This window comes from Aulostomus chinensis, chromosome 21, assembly GCF_037954235.1.
Source record: "Aulostomus chinensis isolate RoL2024-O1b breed Wild chromosome 21, RoL_Achi_v1.0, whole genome shotgun sequence".
Lineage (NCBI taxonomy): Eukaryota > Metazoa > Chordata > Actinopteri > Syngnathiformes > Aulostomidae > Aulostomus > Aulostomus chinensis.
Window position 1 is genome coordinate 15174164 of NC_141340.1, and position 18203 is coordinate 15192366.

Genomic DNA, 18203 nt, shown 5'->3' on the forward strand with positions numbered 1-18203 from the left:
TCTGTTTTCGAGGGCTGGCTGAATCTAGCAAACACGTGAATCTCAGATTTTCTCCCTGAGATATTGGGCCACAATTCCGTGACAAGATCTTTTCAGCTAAAACATGCATTGGACTTTTGATGAGCCAGAAGAGCTTACTGTGTAGAGTAGAGATTAATCAGGTCATGTTACATATGTCAAAGCTTGAATTATCAAATTTTGTTTATCATCTCATTAAGGATGGGCAATTTGAAGAAATTAGACATGTCACTTGCCTCGGTGCGCTGCTTCGCCCAGGAATAGCGACAAGTCTATTATTGAAGGACAACACGTCGATTTGCACTAAGAAGATTGAGCAAGTCAGGAAATCTTTGCATTAATGTCATATTATGTCCAGTCAATTTTCAAAATTAAACAACACATGCAGGCTTCTGATGACAAACAAACCTGAAAAGGACACACTAGAAAGGGATACTCAACGTGCACCTGAAAGAAACGCATAAATTAATAGACAACAACCAAATCAGCAAAATCTGAGCAAGTGAACAAAGCTGGTTGGTAGCCAGAAATTACAGCTGTGCGGAGGACTTCATAATATTGGGGAAAAATTGACAATGCAATGCTTTTTGGCATTTTATTGCTATATGGAAAAAAAGATTTTTTTTACGATTCTGTAAGAGTCTTATCTTGTCTCAAAATTTATGTGATGGATGTTGCATCCAAATGGCCACATCGGTGCACACATATCAGTCAGTTGTGTACCCTCCAGTCTGAAATGAGCTTTGGTATCGATTCACTACTTGAGTTGAATTTGTGTCACACATACACTGGAAAGAAGTATACAGTGTGAAAATAGCAGCAGAGTGTGTCACGTTAGGCATGTATACAGTCTTTGTTGACTCCACTGACAGTATTTCAATCTTAGCAGAGCTCCATTTTTGCGAATTTGTGTCTGAGATGGCGCAAAGTTGCAGAGTTACCAGTGGAATTGACAAGCTTTCATTTCCTCCACATATATTATTAAAAGCGGGGTTCCAACTGCTCTTTTTATGTGTGCAAGATTGGAAACATCTGAAGATGGCTGTAAATTACCATGGCAACTTGAGTGAAAAAGAGAGTGTGTATGTCAGCAATTTAACTGCATCATTTTTAGCCCCTCTTCTTAAACAGTGTGACATTTTGCCATGTCTTTAGCTTATTTTTCCAACCTAGTAAGGTTACTGTGATGATGCTTTTGGGTGTGGGCTCTACTTACACAACATGATAAACAATGATGTTGTGTGATGGTGTTTGGCTTAATATCAGACCAGTTGGTTAAACACCAGCCAGGGTTCAACATCAAGGTTTTTTCTCACGAACTGGCAGCGGTGTCAAATCTTGCCACATAAAAAGTTCTTCTTGGCCTCCTTTGGGTTTCATCGCTGACTATGTGATGCATACATTTGTCTCATAATATACTTTTTCTAAAATTCATATTTTGCGTAAAACATTGCATGTTGTTTGTATCTAAACATGTCTGTTTTCTATAATTTTTAGTGCTGGACAAGCAGATAGACATTGTTCTTTCCTCTCTGCATGTATTATTGAGCTCCGGACCCCCACTGGATGGCTGGCTGCTTGTTAGTTTAGCTGTGATAAAGGTTAGCAGTAGGGCCCGGGTGCAAACCATCTCAAAAGTATATTTTTATTTAACCATTCCCTTCCGACAGACATCATTCAGTGAAAGTAATTAGTTGTAACATCAGTAAGTCTTCATGTCGTCTGGAAAACAACGGCCCCACAGTGCAGGAACAAAATGGCATGGCTTTCCACCTCTGTCTTCTGTTGGTGTCATTATCCGGGAAATATGTTCATTTATTTTGTCAGAGTTCTCGATCTGCATTTGGGTACTGAATGTCTCTTTTCGCAAAGGGTAAAACATTCTTGACTTGGTAAAGTCCTTTACCATATCTTAATGAGCCAGCGATGTCTGACATCAGCTCATTGCTTCCAACATAGAGAGGTTCCTCCAAGGCATGGCATAAATTAAGAAGCCAAAAACCAAATAATTATGCTGAGGTGGCAAGAAAACCTGTCATGAGTGCACTGAAATTGCTTTCTCCTTCTGATGATCATCTTTTTTTCCTGTGTCCTCGTAGGGATGTTGCCATGTCAAATTTCACAGTAATGGTAAGACAGGGATATGACATCGACCAAAATATCACAGCATAAATTATTTCACGATTTTGCCTCCCCTGTTTAGTTACATTTAGTATAACCCATCAAAAAATGAAAAACAAATGAGTATTTTTACAAGTAAGCCTCATTTATTTTTTTCTGCAAAGTCATTTGGTTTTCAGTATTTGCCAATACAGAGACCCAGTCAGATATTTGTGCAATGCACTAAGCCTGTATCCTAGTTGTTGGTGGAGGTTTTTAAATTTGATTTGCTTCACAGTCACTAATATGAGGCTGAACACTGCTCCAGGTACTGCAGGGTAGCTTTTCTTTGAAACCTTGTAAACAAAGTAAAGCTGAACAAGATTTTGTTGCATATTAGTTGTGCAGCACAAAATAACCATGTTAACAAAAATCGAAAATATCTTTAAATGTCCTGTCCTGTTGCTTGTCCATTCCCCAAATGTTGAGCAGCTCCTGGTTGCCCAGCTGTATGGGATCTTTGACTTTGACATGGCTTTTAGTTGAAAATCAACATTCCAGCTCTTTTGGTAACTAATTTGGGTGAAGGTTTTCAGTCTTTCAGAATGAGTCTTTTTTTTCTTTTCTTTTCTTTTTTTAGTGACTCCTGCATAACCAGTGAGCTGCATCACTCTACAGTGTAACATCAGATAGCGGAGCTGTGATTGTAATTCCATGCAGCTAAAATGTCTTGTGTTTCACATGATGTTGCTGGTAACCGTTGTTATTTGATATCACAGTTTACAGTAAAATGATATATTGTTACATTGCCAGTCTCTGGCACACCCAACAAAATGCACACCTGTAGATGAAATCGCCTGAATTTCAAGCCCCTTCAACTGAAATTAACTCGACTCCCCTCAAGTAAGTGATGACATCGGCAACACGGTCACGCCCTTCACTCACATGCGTTCCAGTATATGAATTGGAATTGATTCAGAAATTGATATTTGTTTAAAACTGTTTCCTTTTCAGTTATGTTAAATGTTCATGGTTTATTGGTAATATGAAAAAAACATTATTCCGTGCATATGAATTATTATTTATCCTAGATTCAAAGTGCAATTTAAAAATGATTTCCACTTTTATTAGGCTATAAATACTTGGTCCCTGCATAACCCCTCTTAAACAGCAGCCACTCAAAACATCCAGTCATTAGCCAAAAATTAGAAAGAAAGGCATGAAGAGATGTATAAGCAAGTGAAGACTCGTAAATTGTTTTTATAATTAAAGAATTGTTGATATAAATTTTTTCTCCCATCAAAATTATGAGAATCTGTCATTTCCTTTACAACTGCGAATGTAGAGCTTTTCTTCCCCTCATTTTTCTTGTTCAGGTTTTGAGTATTCTGTGTAAAGTTAAACAAAGCTGTAGTGAGAGCATAGTCTAGATAATACATTTCTCATGAGCTTTATACCTGACCACGTTTAAGGCCGGAGTAAATAATTTTAAAAACACATGGGCAAATTAACGCAGAGGAATATCATTATTTTTCTGGAGAAGCTTTTATTTTGTTAAAGCCTGATGCATCACGAGAGGAATACACTGCTACTCCCCTATGCAGTGTCTTGTGCAGAACAGGTTGGTAAGCTGGCAGATAGGTGGCTTTTGGTAGTTGGTCAATCAGTTATTTGATCATTTGTAATGTTACTCTGTAGTTAGTCAGTGTTCATTTAATATTTTTTATTGTAGTCTATTATACCCAGTAGCTGTTGTTATGTCATCGGTAGCGCAAGGTGGCTCATAGCATGCTAGCAATGACTGCGAGCATGCTATGAGCGGCTGTTGAGAAGGATCACACGATGGAAATTAGCGCTGGCTCAAATGTTTGTTGTGTTTCAACATGATGGATGTTTTTTGGCAGTGTATTTCTGGATGATTTGCTGACATTGGGCTGTTTTAGACAGTCATGCTGTCCATCTGTTGGGAGGATGTGAACTCCAGTGAGTGGGGACAGCAAAGCTAGAGAACATGCTGTGGTTGAGCAGTTTCTAATAGATATTACCTTGATGTTTAACTAGACTTAGGCTCCAAATGCTCCACCATCCTCAACAAATATCTGCTGGCCATTGAGCAACTTCCCTGTTCTCCCTTTAGCCTGTGGGATTTCTGCTGGAAGTTTAGTGTGGCTTGGAATGCTCAGCCAGTGTTGATTGTAATGTACAATACAATATTAGTTTAGCCCCTCTGAATGGACACTGAATTTACGTTACAGGTTGCTGCTTAAATATCCCCAAACTAAGCCAGCATGTTGAGTAGGCTAACAGCTAATGCTACAACTCCCTTGCCCCTCAGCCCCTGTTTATGTTGGTAAGGGGGGAAAAAAAGCACACTGTGGTGTAATAATGGCAAACAGGAACTCTGAAAATGTGGAAGGAAACATGGATCAGTCCGACAGCTGATGTGTGAATCATGTCATCAGCAGGCATCTCTGCAGTCTATTGGCTCAGTCCCAGTATGAGAGAGAAAAAGATGTAGCATGCCATTACAAGGAAAAATGGCCTTTAAGAAAAAAGTGCAACTGAAATAGTAAAAACATTCCATTAAATCGCAGAGAGTTGATGTTGTGAGTTTACTTCCCTATGCTCAACAATGTAGCGGACCCCCTCCCTGCTTGTGTAGCATTGTGTTCTGTGTGCTGCTGCTAACAGTACTAGAACTGGAGAAATGCAAGGCATTCGAGTGACCCCGGACATCCGTTGTCCTGGTCCAAGGAGCCGCAACTAATTCGAGAGGTTGCGGCTGTGCCACCAGCCATTCAATTCAGGGGCATCAATGTGTTAATGAATGGTCCCTTACCCTCCTTCATGGAGGGACCCGGGAATCACAAACTTTACTGCTGATTGGATGTTTCTGAGAGGTTAGGTTTTTATGTGTTTTACCTCAGTACATTTTAGGGCTCAATCTGAATTTCTGCATCACTGCTGAACATTGAAAAATACTAGGGCTGTAATCTCCCAGTCGACTGGTCGATTTATTAGTCAATACGTTCTGGCTCAACCAAAATTCTGATTGGTCGATTTTTTTGCCACGTTAATTTCATCAGGAGGAAAGTACCGAAAGCATCCCTGCTTCACAAATAACAATCTATCTTTGAACACCCCCCTTGTTTTTGCTATTTTGGATTAGCCTGACCCACCAGAGACAGACAGACTGAAGAATACTAGGCCAACGTCTGGTGGTTTGATGAATGTACATTTAATTTTGACGGTTTCATTTAAGGTCAGTCCTCGTCCACCATGTCAAAGACATCTGCAGCATGGCAGCATTTCATGAAAACAGATAATGGAAAAAAGTCGAATGCAAAGTTTGCAAACAACAGTTTGCATATCACAGCTCCACCACAAACACGACGGCGTATCGCCTAGAAACGGTAAGCTAACTTGTCCACCTTAGGTTGCCCCGTCAGTTTTGAGTATATGAACATATCGGCATTGACATTTCAATGTTTTAGTCTAATAATTGTTTTGTTTTAATCGTAAAAATTCTTACCGTGGACCTGCCTTTTGTGTTTAAGAGTAAAGTTTTAAGTTAAAAGTCTATTTGTGTCTCAGCCGCCATGCCGAGCTCCTCTGTTCAGTCTCGCTCTGTGCGCAGGACAAATGATAGTGTCGTCACTTATTATAACGTGACAAAAACAATTGTCTGAATCTTCCTCAACAGGTTTTGTGCTGATGGTTGACACAGTATATTTTTCACATTTAAAATTTGTCGATTTTTAGTCGAAATTTGAGGGCTTCAGTCGACCAAGAATTTCTTTGGTTGACTACAGCCCTAAAAATACCTTGTCATTCAATACCAAATTGGAATTCCTCATGGAGCAAAGCCTCAAGTTCTACAGAATATTAGATTCCTAACCACAGGTTCATCTAGACAACCTGCTGCATGGAGTATGCATGTTGCATGTGACAGGAGGATTTTGCTAGAGGCCGCGACGGATGCAGAACTTCGGGGTTTGGGTTTTCGTAAAGCCCCAAAGAATAACAATGACGGAGGAGAGGAATTATGAACATAGAGAAGTATTTTAACAGAAACAGTTTGAATTTAGCGTGAGAGATGCTGTGCATCAGTGACATGTAGAACCATCAGCAGCAGCTGTGACTTGGGGTTAAACTGTTCATAACGTTGCTATGTGTTTGCGTCTTGGCTGTTCTTGTGCAAAATACAAAGGAAATTTAAGAAAATAAATGGTACGCTGCAAAGACAGCTCTGTCCTGATTCTTCTGACTGCAAACAAGCAGGGTCACTGATATAAGGGAGTTGAGCAGATGAAGGAGAAAATTTGATACCATTCACTGAGTGGAGCAGAAGCGGTTAAGAAAGATACAGTCCTGGCACTCTGCTGGGAGTTTTGGGGTCATCTTAGTGTTTGGTTTCTTCCACTAGTATTCAGTTATTACTGAATATATAAATCTTTTTTGTTAAGTTGGTTTGAGTTGATATTTAGTTGCACTCTAAAGATGAACTATTTTGAATGTCGGGCTCTAGACGACTACGTGCTTGTCTCTTTGTGAAGGCTACCTAAGTTCATGACATGTATTGTAATATATATATTTATGAACAAACATCCAAAGTAATAACACTTTTCCATTAATTTTTTTTTTTAATGTCAATTATATTTTAATAAGGAAACAGCCAAAATGTGTATCAGCTATTGAATAAACTGTAGTCTGCCCTTGCCAACATGATTGGAATCTGTGTATATCTACATAAAATACAATGCCTAATTATGTTTACAATCTTGAACACGCAAACACGCAAAAGTTCAATGTAGGTTATGTAGAACATGTCATGACCAATATAGACCTATTTTCCAAGTTGCAAAGTAACACAACCTCTGTCCCCAGGGGACAGTCAAAGTGTGTGCATTTTTGACTCCTGTGTTATATATGAATCTGGTCATACCCTGCCAACCATGGTGTACATATGACCAGCCGCTGATAAATGTGCCAGCTAACACAGTTGTTGTCTCCTCTTTACATTCTGGTTTTGGAAGATTGCCCCTCAAGATTATAATATGGAAAAACTTTCACTCACCTGATCAACTAAACTTACTACTTTTACATGTGACAGCCAGAAAAATGAAATAAAAGAAAGTTATAACGTGGGGTTTTGTTTGAAATCACTTTTGTTTGGTCAACGGGGTTGCTGTCATCAATCAAATGCCAGTGCATGTTTTAATGTTTGATTATCATCATTGATAGATGGTTAGTAGATATTTTAAGGGGCATGTGGCTGTGCTCACAAGTGTCAGTAAATGGCAGAGGAGACACAAAAGCACCACTAAGCATATCGGAACATCCAGTAGCCCCGTTCAGCACAATATTTTGCAGAACCCCACCAATATGCCATACTTACTCCAGTTTGTACGGCAGAGGTCCTCCTCGCTGATCTAAGACAGTCATCTGTTCAGAAGCAGCCTAGTAAAGTTCTCCACCATCACCTTTCTGCATATCTGCCAACAGTTGAACCTGCACTCCTTTTCTATTGCAGTGTTGCATGTATTAAATATACAATATGACAGTGGTGCACATAGTCAATATTGTACGTAACCTTCAAATAAGTCAGTGCAATAAGTGTAAAATAAGGAAAATAATTAAGTGTATTATGATGAGATAGGCCGTTGTTATATTAATAGATGGCACTTATTACTTCCCATCTTTGCTGAGCAAGATTTTGGCTCAACGGAATTAAAGAACCGTCCCAAATTGAAGTCTGCTCGAGTTCAGTGAGTTCAGTAGGCAAAAAGATGTCGAAATCCAGGCTATGAAGGTTTCTTGTATTTTGAAATTCCCATTGCACAATGCTCTTTCACCATCTCTACTCAGTCCACCTTGGAAATTGGTAAATATTATCTCAGTTGCTTTTTGTGAGTTGATAGAACTATAACAGAATATTGAATGGACCTACGGTATTATCTCAAATTGATCACAGGCACCTAAATCACATCAAATTAAAATCATATTAGGGTAGACATTGTGATATCAACAAATCGCCCATTCACGTCAAAAGTATCAATATATTGTTTTTTTGATGACATTGGCAATTCCCACCCCAAGAGTATGCGTTGTTACATCAGCACAAGTAGGGGTGGGAATGGATAAGTTTTTATCAATATCAATGCCATTGTCGATTCTGCCTATCAATCCCATTCCTTATCAGTTCTCTTGTAGATTCCTGAGTAGTTCATTAAGTGGCAAAAAAGTTCTACACAGTCCTCTGCACCAAAAGCAACACTTCCCTTGCAAGGTGACAGCATGCTAATGCAGGATATTTAATGTGAACGTTACCGTCGTCATTGGAGGAGCTTGTTTGGCCAGCAACATTAGTGCTCGTATGCAGGTGGTCAAACACTTGGCATTCTTGTAATTTAACTCCAGGCCTGGTGGACAAATGCTTCTGGATGGTGCTGGTATTCCCACCTTTGCACACTATCACTACATTGCATTGATTGCATATGGCAGCATTTTCATCACATTTTGTGAAATGGAGCTGGACTTAAGACCGCTTCCTTGTCTCCATGATGCTGCTAAAGATGGTGGATATGGACGTGATGCTGCTGCCTCGTGTAGTCTGATTCGTCGCAGAGTGTGACGCAGTGTACCGCGATGCAAAATTTCTGGAAAACCAGAAAATGTCATGCAGGGAAATGAGAGAATCTTTAAGAAGAATTGATAACATTGGAGGCATACAATTCCGATTGAATGGGATAGTTGGAACTGGTTCTGTCTCAGAACCTAAGCACAGGGCTTTACAAAATAAACTATTTCAGCACCTCAAAAAATGGGCTCAAAAGTATTACTTTGTATCTTCTAAGCGTGATCTGAGGATCCTGTATGGATATTGCAGTAGTGACAAGGCCGAGGGATAAATGAATAAGAATATGTCCTTTTCTCAAGGAAGTAAAGTCCTCATTGGGTGTCTGTGTCTCACAACATTCTCTGATAGGAAGTTGGCCAGCCAGTCACAAAGAATCCTGCCCCTCCACACACACACAGTTGAGAGGCGCAGCTCTTCATGGCTGCTTCAGTCGTCACACAGAAGATAGACATGCTTTCTCATTGCCAAGTGAGGGCATAACCTCACTGTGTACAGGATTCACTTCCTTCATTGCTATTTGTTCACTGTTTATTAATTATTCCTCCATCAACCTGCTTCTGTCTGGAAAGTAACTAATCAGCAGATTCCTGCAGATTGCTCAGTGGACATGGCTGAATGAAGTTCTGCTTTATTTCCTCCATTGGATTATGTGTCAGGTTGCTGATAGAAAAACAGACCACACGCTTTTCATCATCCCGCAGGTTCACGATCACACGTTCAGTTAGTTTAAACATGAATAAACAAAACCCAACCATCATCTGGCCATCAAATGAATAACACTCACTCTTTCATTTCTGTCCTAAGCATGACTGTCCTAGGCAGACAAACTCACTCATTTAAATTTATTTGTATTTTATGTGAAATGCGTATATACTGAGGACAATAAGTGATGTCGGGGGTAGTTGGTCTGAGAGTGACACTGAAATAGCTGTCAGCTGCCATGCATTCAAAGGCAGTCAGCATCAAGTCCATGGCAGTTGAAGCCCAATCTGGGAATGATATGTAAAAAAATTAGGGTATGCTAATGATCAAAAACATTGGTCCATCCTTAATATGAAGCTTTTTTAAATAAGTCATAAATATATTAACTTCTGATTAATCCCTCCCCCCTCCTTTTTTTTTTTTTTTTTTTTTAGAAAGACATTTTGCACATACTTCTACATTAAGCCCCTCATATGTAGTATTTTTTTGTGCCTATTGACAGGTTCGATTGAAGCCAAAAGGACAATTTAAGCAGTCAAACCTATTAAGAAATAGCGACTTTTCCATCATGCCCACCCAGTGACTGGAGATGACAATAATGTGATAAAATACAGTCTCTCACAAATTAACTATCCTACTGTGAGGAAATAAGCGCTGTGCTAAGTTAGCATAGTGTATTAGCACAAACATACGTGTGTGCAGAGTGAGAGAAACTAGAATGCCAAAACATTATGTATTTACATTTGTTTTTCTCAAGTGATGTAGTTCATGACAAGAGTCAGATGGGCAAGAATAAAAGGCATTTTGTCATTTATTTTATTTTGTTCAAGGGTCCTGTCTATGTGTGTTGGGTCAAACTTGAAATGGCTTGGATGAGGGAAATGGTAAACATGATTTCAATCAAATACATTAAGTTTTGGACTGTGGAATCCATGACCTATGGTGGCAGGGAGAAATTCATCCCCCTTTTATGGAAAGACTTTAAATGGATTTGATATTACCTCATTGCTGTCTATCTGTCAGTAATTTAACCAATATCTGCAGGTTGTTTGTCAACTTGAAATGGGTGTCATAAGAAGTTTATTGATTCCAGATCTGCTGTTGAGTTCCCTTTTCAACTCCGCAATGGTGAAAAAGAGGTTGTGATATTTTAATATGGATTGGTCAGTGCTGCTTGGTTTGCTGCTTCTAAAGAGATTTATAAAAGCCCAGTATGTTCCACTCAAATTTGTCTCCACCCATATGCACCAACAGAGTTATAAATCAAGTCCCTCTCTTTGTGGTGACTTAACAATGAGTTGGAATATTTTTTTCTTTTGAAGTGAGTTATGCGCACATTGTAGCATGCGACAAAATGGTTCTGCTGTCTGGAATTTGTTTTCAATCCTTGATCAAGGACCGTGCGTTTGTGGGCGTGCACTGTCTCTAGGTTGAAGCAGCTGCCAGGGTGCTAGATGTCAAACCTTTAGATCAAACTGTTGAATATTTATAACCATCATCTTACGCAGATGTACTGCCACCCCCTTTTCCAATTCTCTCTCTCGGTCTTGCGCTCTTTCCCTATATTTCTCTCTCTATATATAGATATATCTATAGATATACTTATATCGATATCTATATCTATCTATCTAGATATAGATATAGATATAGATATATATCAGACTCCCGCCACACTCTTGGCCATCTTTGCTGTTACTAACTTCCAGCTGATTTCCAGTTTTCCCAGTATCAAGGACAGTGCCGATTTATCAGTTGTTTTTGCCCCGTGATAGTATGAGCCACAGTGTGGTTTACACCATAGAACTCAGCTTTGGTTCCAGCTTCGACCCCCAAAAACAAACAATTCAACAGGCCAGATAGCAGCCCCTTTCTGGGCTACACTCTTTGTCAAACACACACACAAAGAGCACATCTGGTATAGACAAAGGGCTTGCCATAATGGAGCTTTCTGGGTAGGTGGGTGCAGGGAGGATTTGGGTTGATGGGGCCATGACCTATGGAAATAAGTTTAGGCCCTGAAAGGTCACACTGAAAAAGGACGCACATATTGCACTGTTAAAAATGACCACACCCTGTCAGTGTTTGTGTTTACAAAGAGCCAAACAATGCAAATATAATAACAACCCAGCATTTGATTTTTGTATGGCATTCCACAAGTAAGGCATGGCATGTAAACATATGTGTCGTGTTGGGTGTGAGCTGTTCTCACACCACATTCAAGGTGCTGTTTTTCACTTGTCATATTCAGTTCAGCTCTGTGTTAGGAAAACTTGCTCAGGTTTTTAGTTGACAAAACTGCAGGATTGCTTTTTAGAAATACTTTGCATTTCAGGATAAGGAAAGGTGAAGGACACAAGCAGGCCCATATGCAAGTTACTAGGGCTGCACAATTTTTCATATCTTTACCAGGGCTCCTGACTGTGACCAAAATGGTCACATACGTGACCTTTTGTTTGTGAGTGTGCACTCTATCTGGGTACGGCTGCATTGCATTCCTGCTGTGACACTGATCACATCTGCCCTCCACACAGCTGCAATTTCCACCAGCAGCATTTTAGTCATGGTCTGTTTTGCCTGCCTGGTTTTGTTGACTTGCTCAGGATTTATTGATTTGGTCGTTGACTCTTGTTTTATGTGTTTATATTGTTTATATCATATGCACATAGTTTATGTGGTTATCTTGAGTCCTTTTTGCCTGTTTTTGCGATCAGGTATTTAGCCCTTCCTTTAATGAAGGGTTAAATACCCAAAATGTCAAATGTATATCCTGCGATGTCATTAAATTAAATCGACTGGGAGATATAGAACTATCTAATATGGGTGGCACGGTGGTGCAGCGGTTAGCACTGTTGCCTCACAGCAAGAAGGTTGTGGTTGGAGCCACGGCTGGAGCACAGGATCTTTCTGTGTGGAGTCTGCTTGTTCTCCCTGTTCCTGTGTGGGTTCTCTCTGGTACTCCAGCTTCCTCCCACAGCCCAAAGATCAAGAGGGGACGAGGCTGATTGATACTCTAAATAGACCATGGGCGTGGCTGTGAGTGTGGATGTTGTCTGTCTCTATGTGTTGGCCCTGTGATGGACTGGTGACCTGTCCAGGGTGAACCCCGCCTCTCGCCTGAAGGCTGTTGGGATAGGCTCCAGCCCCCCACCCTTAACAGGATAAGCAGTAGAAAATGGATGGATGGATGGACCTATCTAGTGTGCAGACTCTTATTATTTCTGTTATTTTTCACCAAACCCACTGACTGAAGCTGAGATGCCATTTGAAGCTTTTCTTTTTTGATCGGCTGAAATTTCTTACATTGAAATTTTTAAAAACGACTTCTTTAGTCTGTCTTTTAACTGACTTTTATCTACATATTTATTGAATGCTTATAAACTTGAATATTATCAGTTTTTGTATTGACTTACAATTAATATTTACAGTCATATTTGTTATATCATTTTATTCCTATTAACATCCATTAATTTATTACTTTATGCTCCTACTTGCTTGCATATTTTTGGATTTTTTTTCTCATATTATTTCTTTTTTTTTTTTTTTATGTTTTGTAACTCTGGTGTCAGGTTCTATTCTAACTCTGGTGTTTCCTGACCGATGATGGCGATTGCTCGGATTGATTCAATGAGTACTTTTATGTTGGTAACAAATTGATTGCTTTTAATTTGTGTGTGTATGGGGGGGGGGTTCTGTTGTCAAGCACTCTGTGTTTCATTGTATTTGTTTGAGAAGGGCTATATCAATAAAGTTCGATTGATTGACAATTAAAATCTGTTTTTTCACTCTAAAATCTTCTCTCTGTCCTCTTCTACTCTGCTCCAGTTGTACTGATCGTAACATAAACACAGTCATTAATGTGTATGTATAAGCATCAGAATACATTTTAAATAAAGCTAATTCCTCCAAAGTTTCCCCTTTCATTTATTTGCATCGTAAAAGGGATCAATGTTGTCAGCACAGACTACGTACTAACAATACTGTTGCATTACACATAAAGTTCTGCACATCGGTCACCAACACCTATGTAACCTGCACAGATACAGGTCTTGCCTTCACTAGATTTACCCATTCTCATTTGTAACTTACTATTCCTTTCTCCTTTCTTCTCCCTACAGCCCTCCAATGTCACTGTGAACGCTGCAGTGCCAACTCCAGCTGCACGACAGATGGCGTCTGTTTCGTTGCTATACGCCAGTCCGGCACCCAGATGACAATCGAACAGCGCCAATGTGTCCACGAAAACGAACTGATCCCGCGAGACCGGCCTTTCATCTGTGCTCCTTCTGTCAAACATGACACGGGCATCTATCCGTTGTGCTGTACAACAGATTATTGCAACAAGGAACCTAACCTCACAACCCTCCCTGGTAAACACACACACACACGGTTGATAATTCCAAAGAGAGGTTTGCAATCATCTGTATGTTGTATGTATGCGAGAGACGGTTACATAATATTTAGGCTTTTGTTTATCTCCTAATAGCCTTCATAGATAAATTGAAAGCTTATAAATGTTCTAGGTCATGGGCTTTAAACATCTTGTTTAGAAACTGTAGAAGCTCTACTCAAAACATTTGAGGAAAAATGATGCAGTGGTTCCCAAATGCAAGCCATGACCTTACAAACATGAACATTCAACTGCATAATATGCAGCAGTAGCCTTTAACAAACTATGAAAAACATCAGCTACATACCAACCGGCTGTATGGGCTGAGCAGATTTTACTTAAATGATATCAGAGATCGCTTTCATTGCCACTGTCAGCTTGTTATTTAAGTCCATAGGCTCAGACAAAAATTTTAATATTGTGGTTTCCATCTTGCTGGTCAATTTCTGGTTGTGATTTTTTTTTTTTTTTTAATACCTTTACATCCTTGCATCATGTTTTGATATTATATTCCTTTCTTAGTAGCAGTTCTGTAGCGTTTATTCCCACTTAACTTGCTAAAGCCTACATAAAAATAACCAAAAATCACCTGGACATGCCTTTGCATGTATGCAAATCCTGAGCTCATTTTTCAGTCATTATACCTCATATAATTTATGGGAATTTACTCATTTTTGTTGCAGCTCAAAGACACCATTGTGCATTGCCTTTGTTTGAGATTACCAGAACTGATTTTAACAAGTCTTATTGGGTAACTGTTAGTCAAACAGTTTTATGTTTTACAACTTGGAAAGCTCTTTATAAATGTTTAGAACCTTCGTGTGAATTTGGCGCAAATACACCTTTTCCTCTGACTTATGGCTCTTTACTTGAGGTCTGAACTTGTCGTCCTGATGCTAAAAAGGTGAGACAGACCTGTCCAGAATTTTCTCTGAAGGCAATCATGCAATATGTGGACTCCAACAGTTGAGATTACACCATTCCTAAACCTTCACAAGACACAGGCTCCCTGGTTATAAATGCAGTGGCAAGCTAGTCTATATAGCATACAGATCCATCTTTTGTTTAATGTAAAAAAACAAAAAAAGTGAGAACAAGAGAAAGAGTAAGAACTTTGTTTTTGTTACATTACTGGGAACAGCAGGGATGCCAGAGTTGTGGAAGGTTTATTCATCCTCATCCAGCACTGCTCACTACATCTTAGCCTTATTACACTTGGATGTGCATAAACTACAGATGATCAATGTCTTTTTACATTAAAAAAATGTGAATTGATGATTGGATATCCTACTGACCAAGAGAAGCAGGTAATTATTGTTATTGGCTGAGAAGATCCATATAGTTCATCCCTAACAATAACTTTGGTCCTTTAATGGGCTGTTGTCATTAAAAATGAACAAGTGCCTTCCCTGAAATGTATCTTTGTTCCATCATATCTTCTCCCTGGTATGTGTCTAAACTCCTGTATTGTATGTAGAAACACGTTCAACAGACGGAACTAGATACCAGGTCTATCTTCCCTTTTCAGCATTCGACATTGGGGAGAAAACCCTATATAAATGACTACAACTTGGTAACCAAAAGAAAATATGAGCAAATTTTAAATGGAGACTCAACAAATATCAATATAAATTTATAAGTTGAGAGAACCAAATTTCCTTGGTTGACTTATATATATATATATATATATATATATATATATATATATATATATATATATATATATATATATATATATATATATATATATATATATATATATATATATATATATATATATATATATATATATATATATATATACATATACATATATATATATATATATATATATATATATACATATATATATATATACATACATATATATATATATATATATATATATATATATATATATACATACACACACAGAAATGCATGATGGTGCCTTTACACTTAGCAAGAAATAAATATATTCCCCTGAATCATATGTGGTACCACACTTGAATGAATGAGCTCATGTTTGGCAACTGTACCGAGGTATGTCCAGTAGTTTTTTTTGGTTTATGCAGGTTTTCAGTGCAAAGTTTTTCCCACGCAGATGGGAAGGGTGTGGCCTGCAGTTACCTGGACGGTGTACTTTTTTTTTTGTGGTACTAAGTGGTGTCCGTGGTATCAGAATATGCCTCACTCTGTGATAAAAGGACAACCCCTCAGCCTTGAACTCATTAATATATTGTGTTTGTTATGATGTGGGGAGAAAAAATATTCCTCTGTACATAAAACAAAATCCTTCTCTCATTTACTGGTAACCTGTGATTTGTTAATTGCTCTAATCTGTGCTGTTTATCTGTTCTGTTTGTTTTCACACAGTCCCCACAGTGAAGCCTCCAACTATCGGCCCTGTGGCTCTTGCGGCGGTCATTGCTGGCCCCGTATGTGTGCTCTGCCTGCTGCTCGTTTTGGCTTTTTATGTTTGCCACAGCCATAGGGGTCTGGGTGGTGGGGGTGCTGGAGCCCACCATCACCACCACCACCGGGTGCCCAATGAAGAAGACCCCTCCATGGACCACCCCTTCATCACTGTTGGAACAACACTGAAGGACCTCATCTATGACATGACCACCTCAGGCTCTGGATCAGGTATGAAGTTGAGCCCCAATGATGTCTATCAACATAACCTCAGCTTGTTTAAGAAGCCGTGTTCATAGTAGGAATATTCAGGCAATGTTTGTTTTACAGCAGCATTCTATGACAGAAGACAAACCATATGAATACGGTTACATCTCTTTCCTGTGCTGCTCTTCACACTTGCTTGGTACGGCAGCAGGGCCAGATGTAGAGGAACTGTTGCACAGATGAAAGTTAGTTTTGTTGTTGGCTTCCGACCAGAGAATAGAAAGAATATCAGCCCTGCTGATTTTATTTAGTTAGAGATATATAAACACAAAAGTTACTGCTAGACTTGCCTTGCCTGACTTATTGCCATAGCTACAAATGTTTACAAGATGAGAAACACCAACACCATCTTTTATTAGCACTAAAGTGTTTGCTGATGAGCAAACAAATAGGCTTTGCACACTGACCATATAAGGACACAAGCGTCTTTCAGAGTATGTTATTCACATTCCTAAATCAAACATTTCCCAGTAAAAAATTAATTTGGCTGTTTGATTATGGAAAAAATTATCATCAAAAGTGTTCCACTGACGTGGAAATCACTTATCTTTCAACATGATTATCCATTTTTCGACATCATGTTTGTTTTTTGAAGTTTTATCAAGTGTGTTTCTTTTATTAAAAAGCCAGTCAACTTAAATTATGATTTCACTGGAATAACCCAAAAAAATCAGTGCAATCACATTTAAGGACCACCTCATCAGCTCCATTCGATGCAGCGTCTGATCATGTAAAGCCCACAGAAATATATTACAGGTCCATCACACATCTTTGGTGGGTAATAAGAAACAGACACATTCTGTGCTGTTTTGATTTCATTCTTACGTAAGTGGTACGGACCACCGTTAATCCATGACCTGTATGGATCATCCCCCATGGTTCAGCACAAAGTGATCCGTGGATTAATTGCAATGCCTGGATGTGCTGTTCAGCACTTTCCAAATGTACAATTCTCTGAAAAGGTCTTTGCCTACAGATAGGGCGGCCTATAATTTCGCGCTCGTGCTGGGGCCCTGACAGGTCCCTGCTCGGCAGTAGGCAGGTCCGTGACTGTAATGAGATCCCCCGCGATTACGTCATTGCCGTGGGGCCGACCCGTAACACCCCTAAGCGCCGTTTGTGGAAATTACCTGCACTGCTTTATCAGTCCACCAGGAGGAGCAGTCATTATAAATGGTTACCGTGTCTGAAGACAGCGGCTCTACTGTCATATGCCTGCAGCATTTAATGTTTTCATTAACCTCTTAATGTATTTGTAAGTCCTATCAATAGTTTCTACTCAAACAAACTTAATTTGTATTACTTAAACATGTGTCTTTTCTTTACATTAATTATGAAGTCTGAGTAAACTGTACTTTTTGATAGTTTAATAGTTAAAAAGAATCTTCTGCGTGTGTGTTTTTTCTTTTTATTAAAACAGCTTAAAGGCTGAAAGGTCATCATTGGCATCAGTGTGTATCCTTCTGTTCTAGCTCAATGGGTGGTTGCCATTGGGTGACCAGTAACGGAGGTGGAAGGGTGAGGGGAGCGCTTACCTCCAGTAATTAAAAACCAATTTGTGCCACAGATATTACTATTGTGTTGCGGGATACTACAAAGACTTCGCTCAACAGGTTTTGGATAAAGTTTAAATCCAGAGATCTTGAAGTTCCGTGCTCTTCCACACAGTGTGACATCTATTTTTATTGTTAGAGA

At 39.1% G+C, this 18203-nt stretch overlaps 1 protein-coding gene across 2 annotated transcripts in view; it reads left to right on the forward strand.

The window, feature by feature from the left end:
* tgfbr1b (transforming growth factor, beta receptor 1 b) overlaps positions 1–18203 on the forward strand; it is a 53298-nt gene that overhangs the window by 13006 nt on the left and 22089 nt on the right. For both annotated transcript variants that reach the window (XM_086190816.1, XM_086190817.1), the window contains exons 2-3: positions 13576–13827; positions 16203–16472. In XM_086190816.1, coding sequence (XP_086046942.1) covers positions 13576–13827; positions 16203–16472 — 522 coding nt within the window. The remainder of the gene's footprint in view (positions 1–13575; positions 13828–16202; positions 16473–18203) is intronic.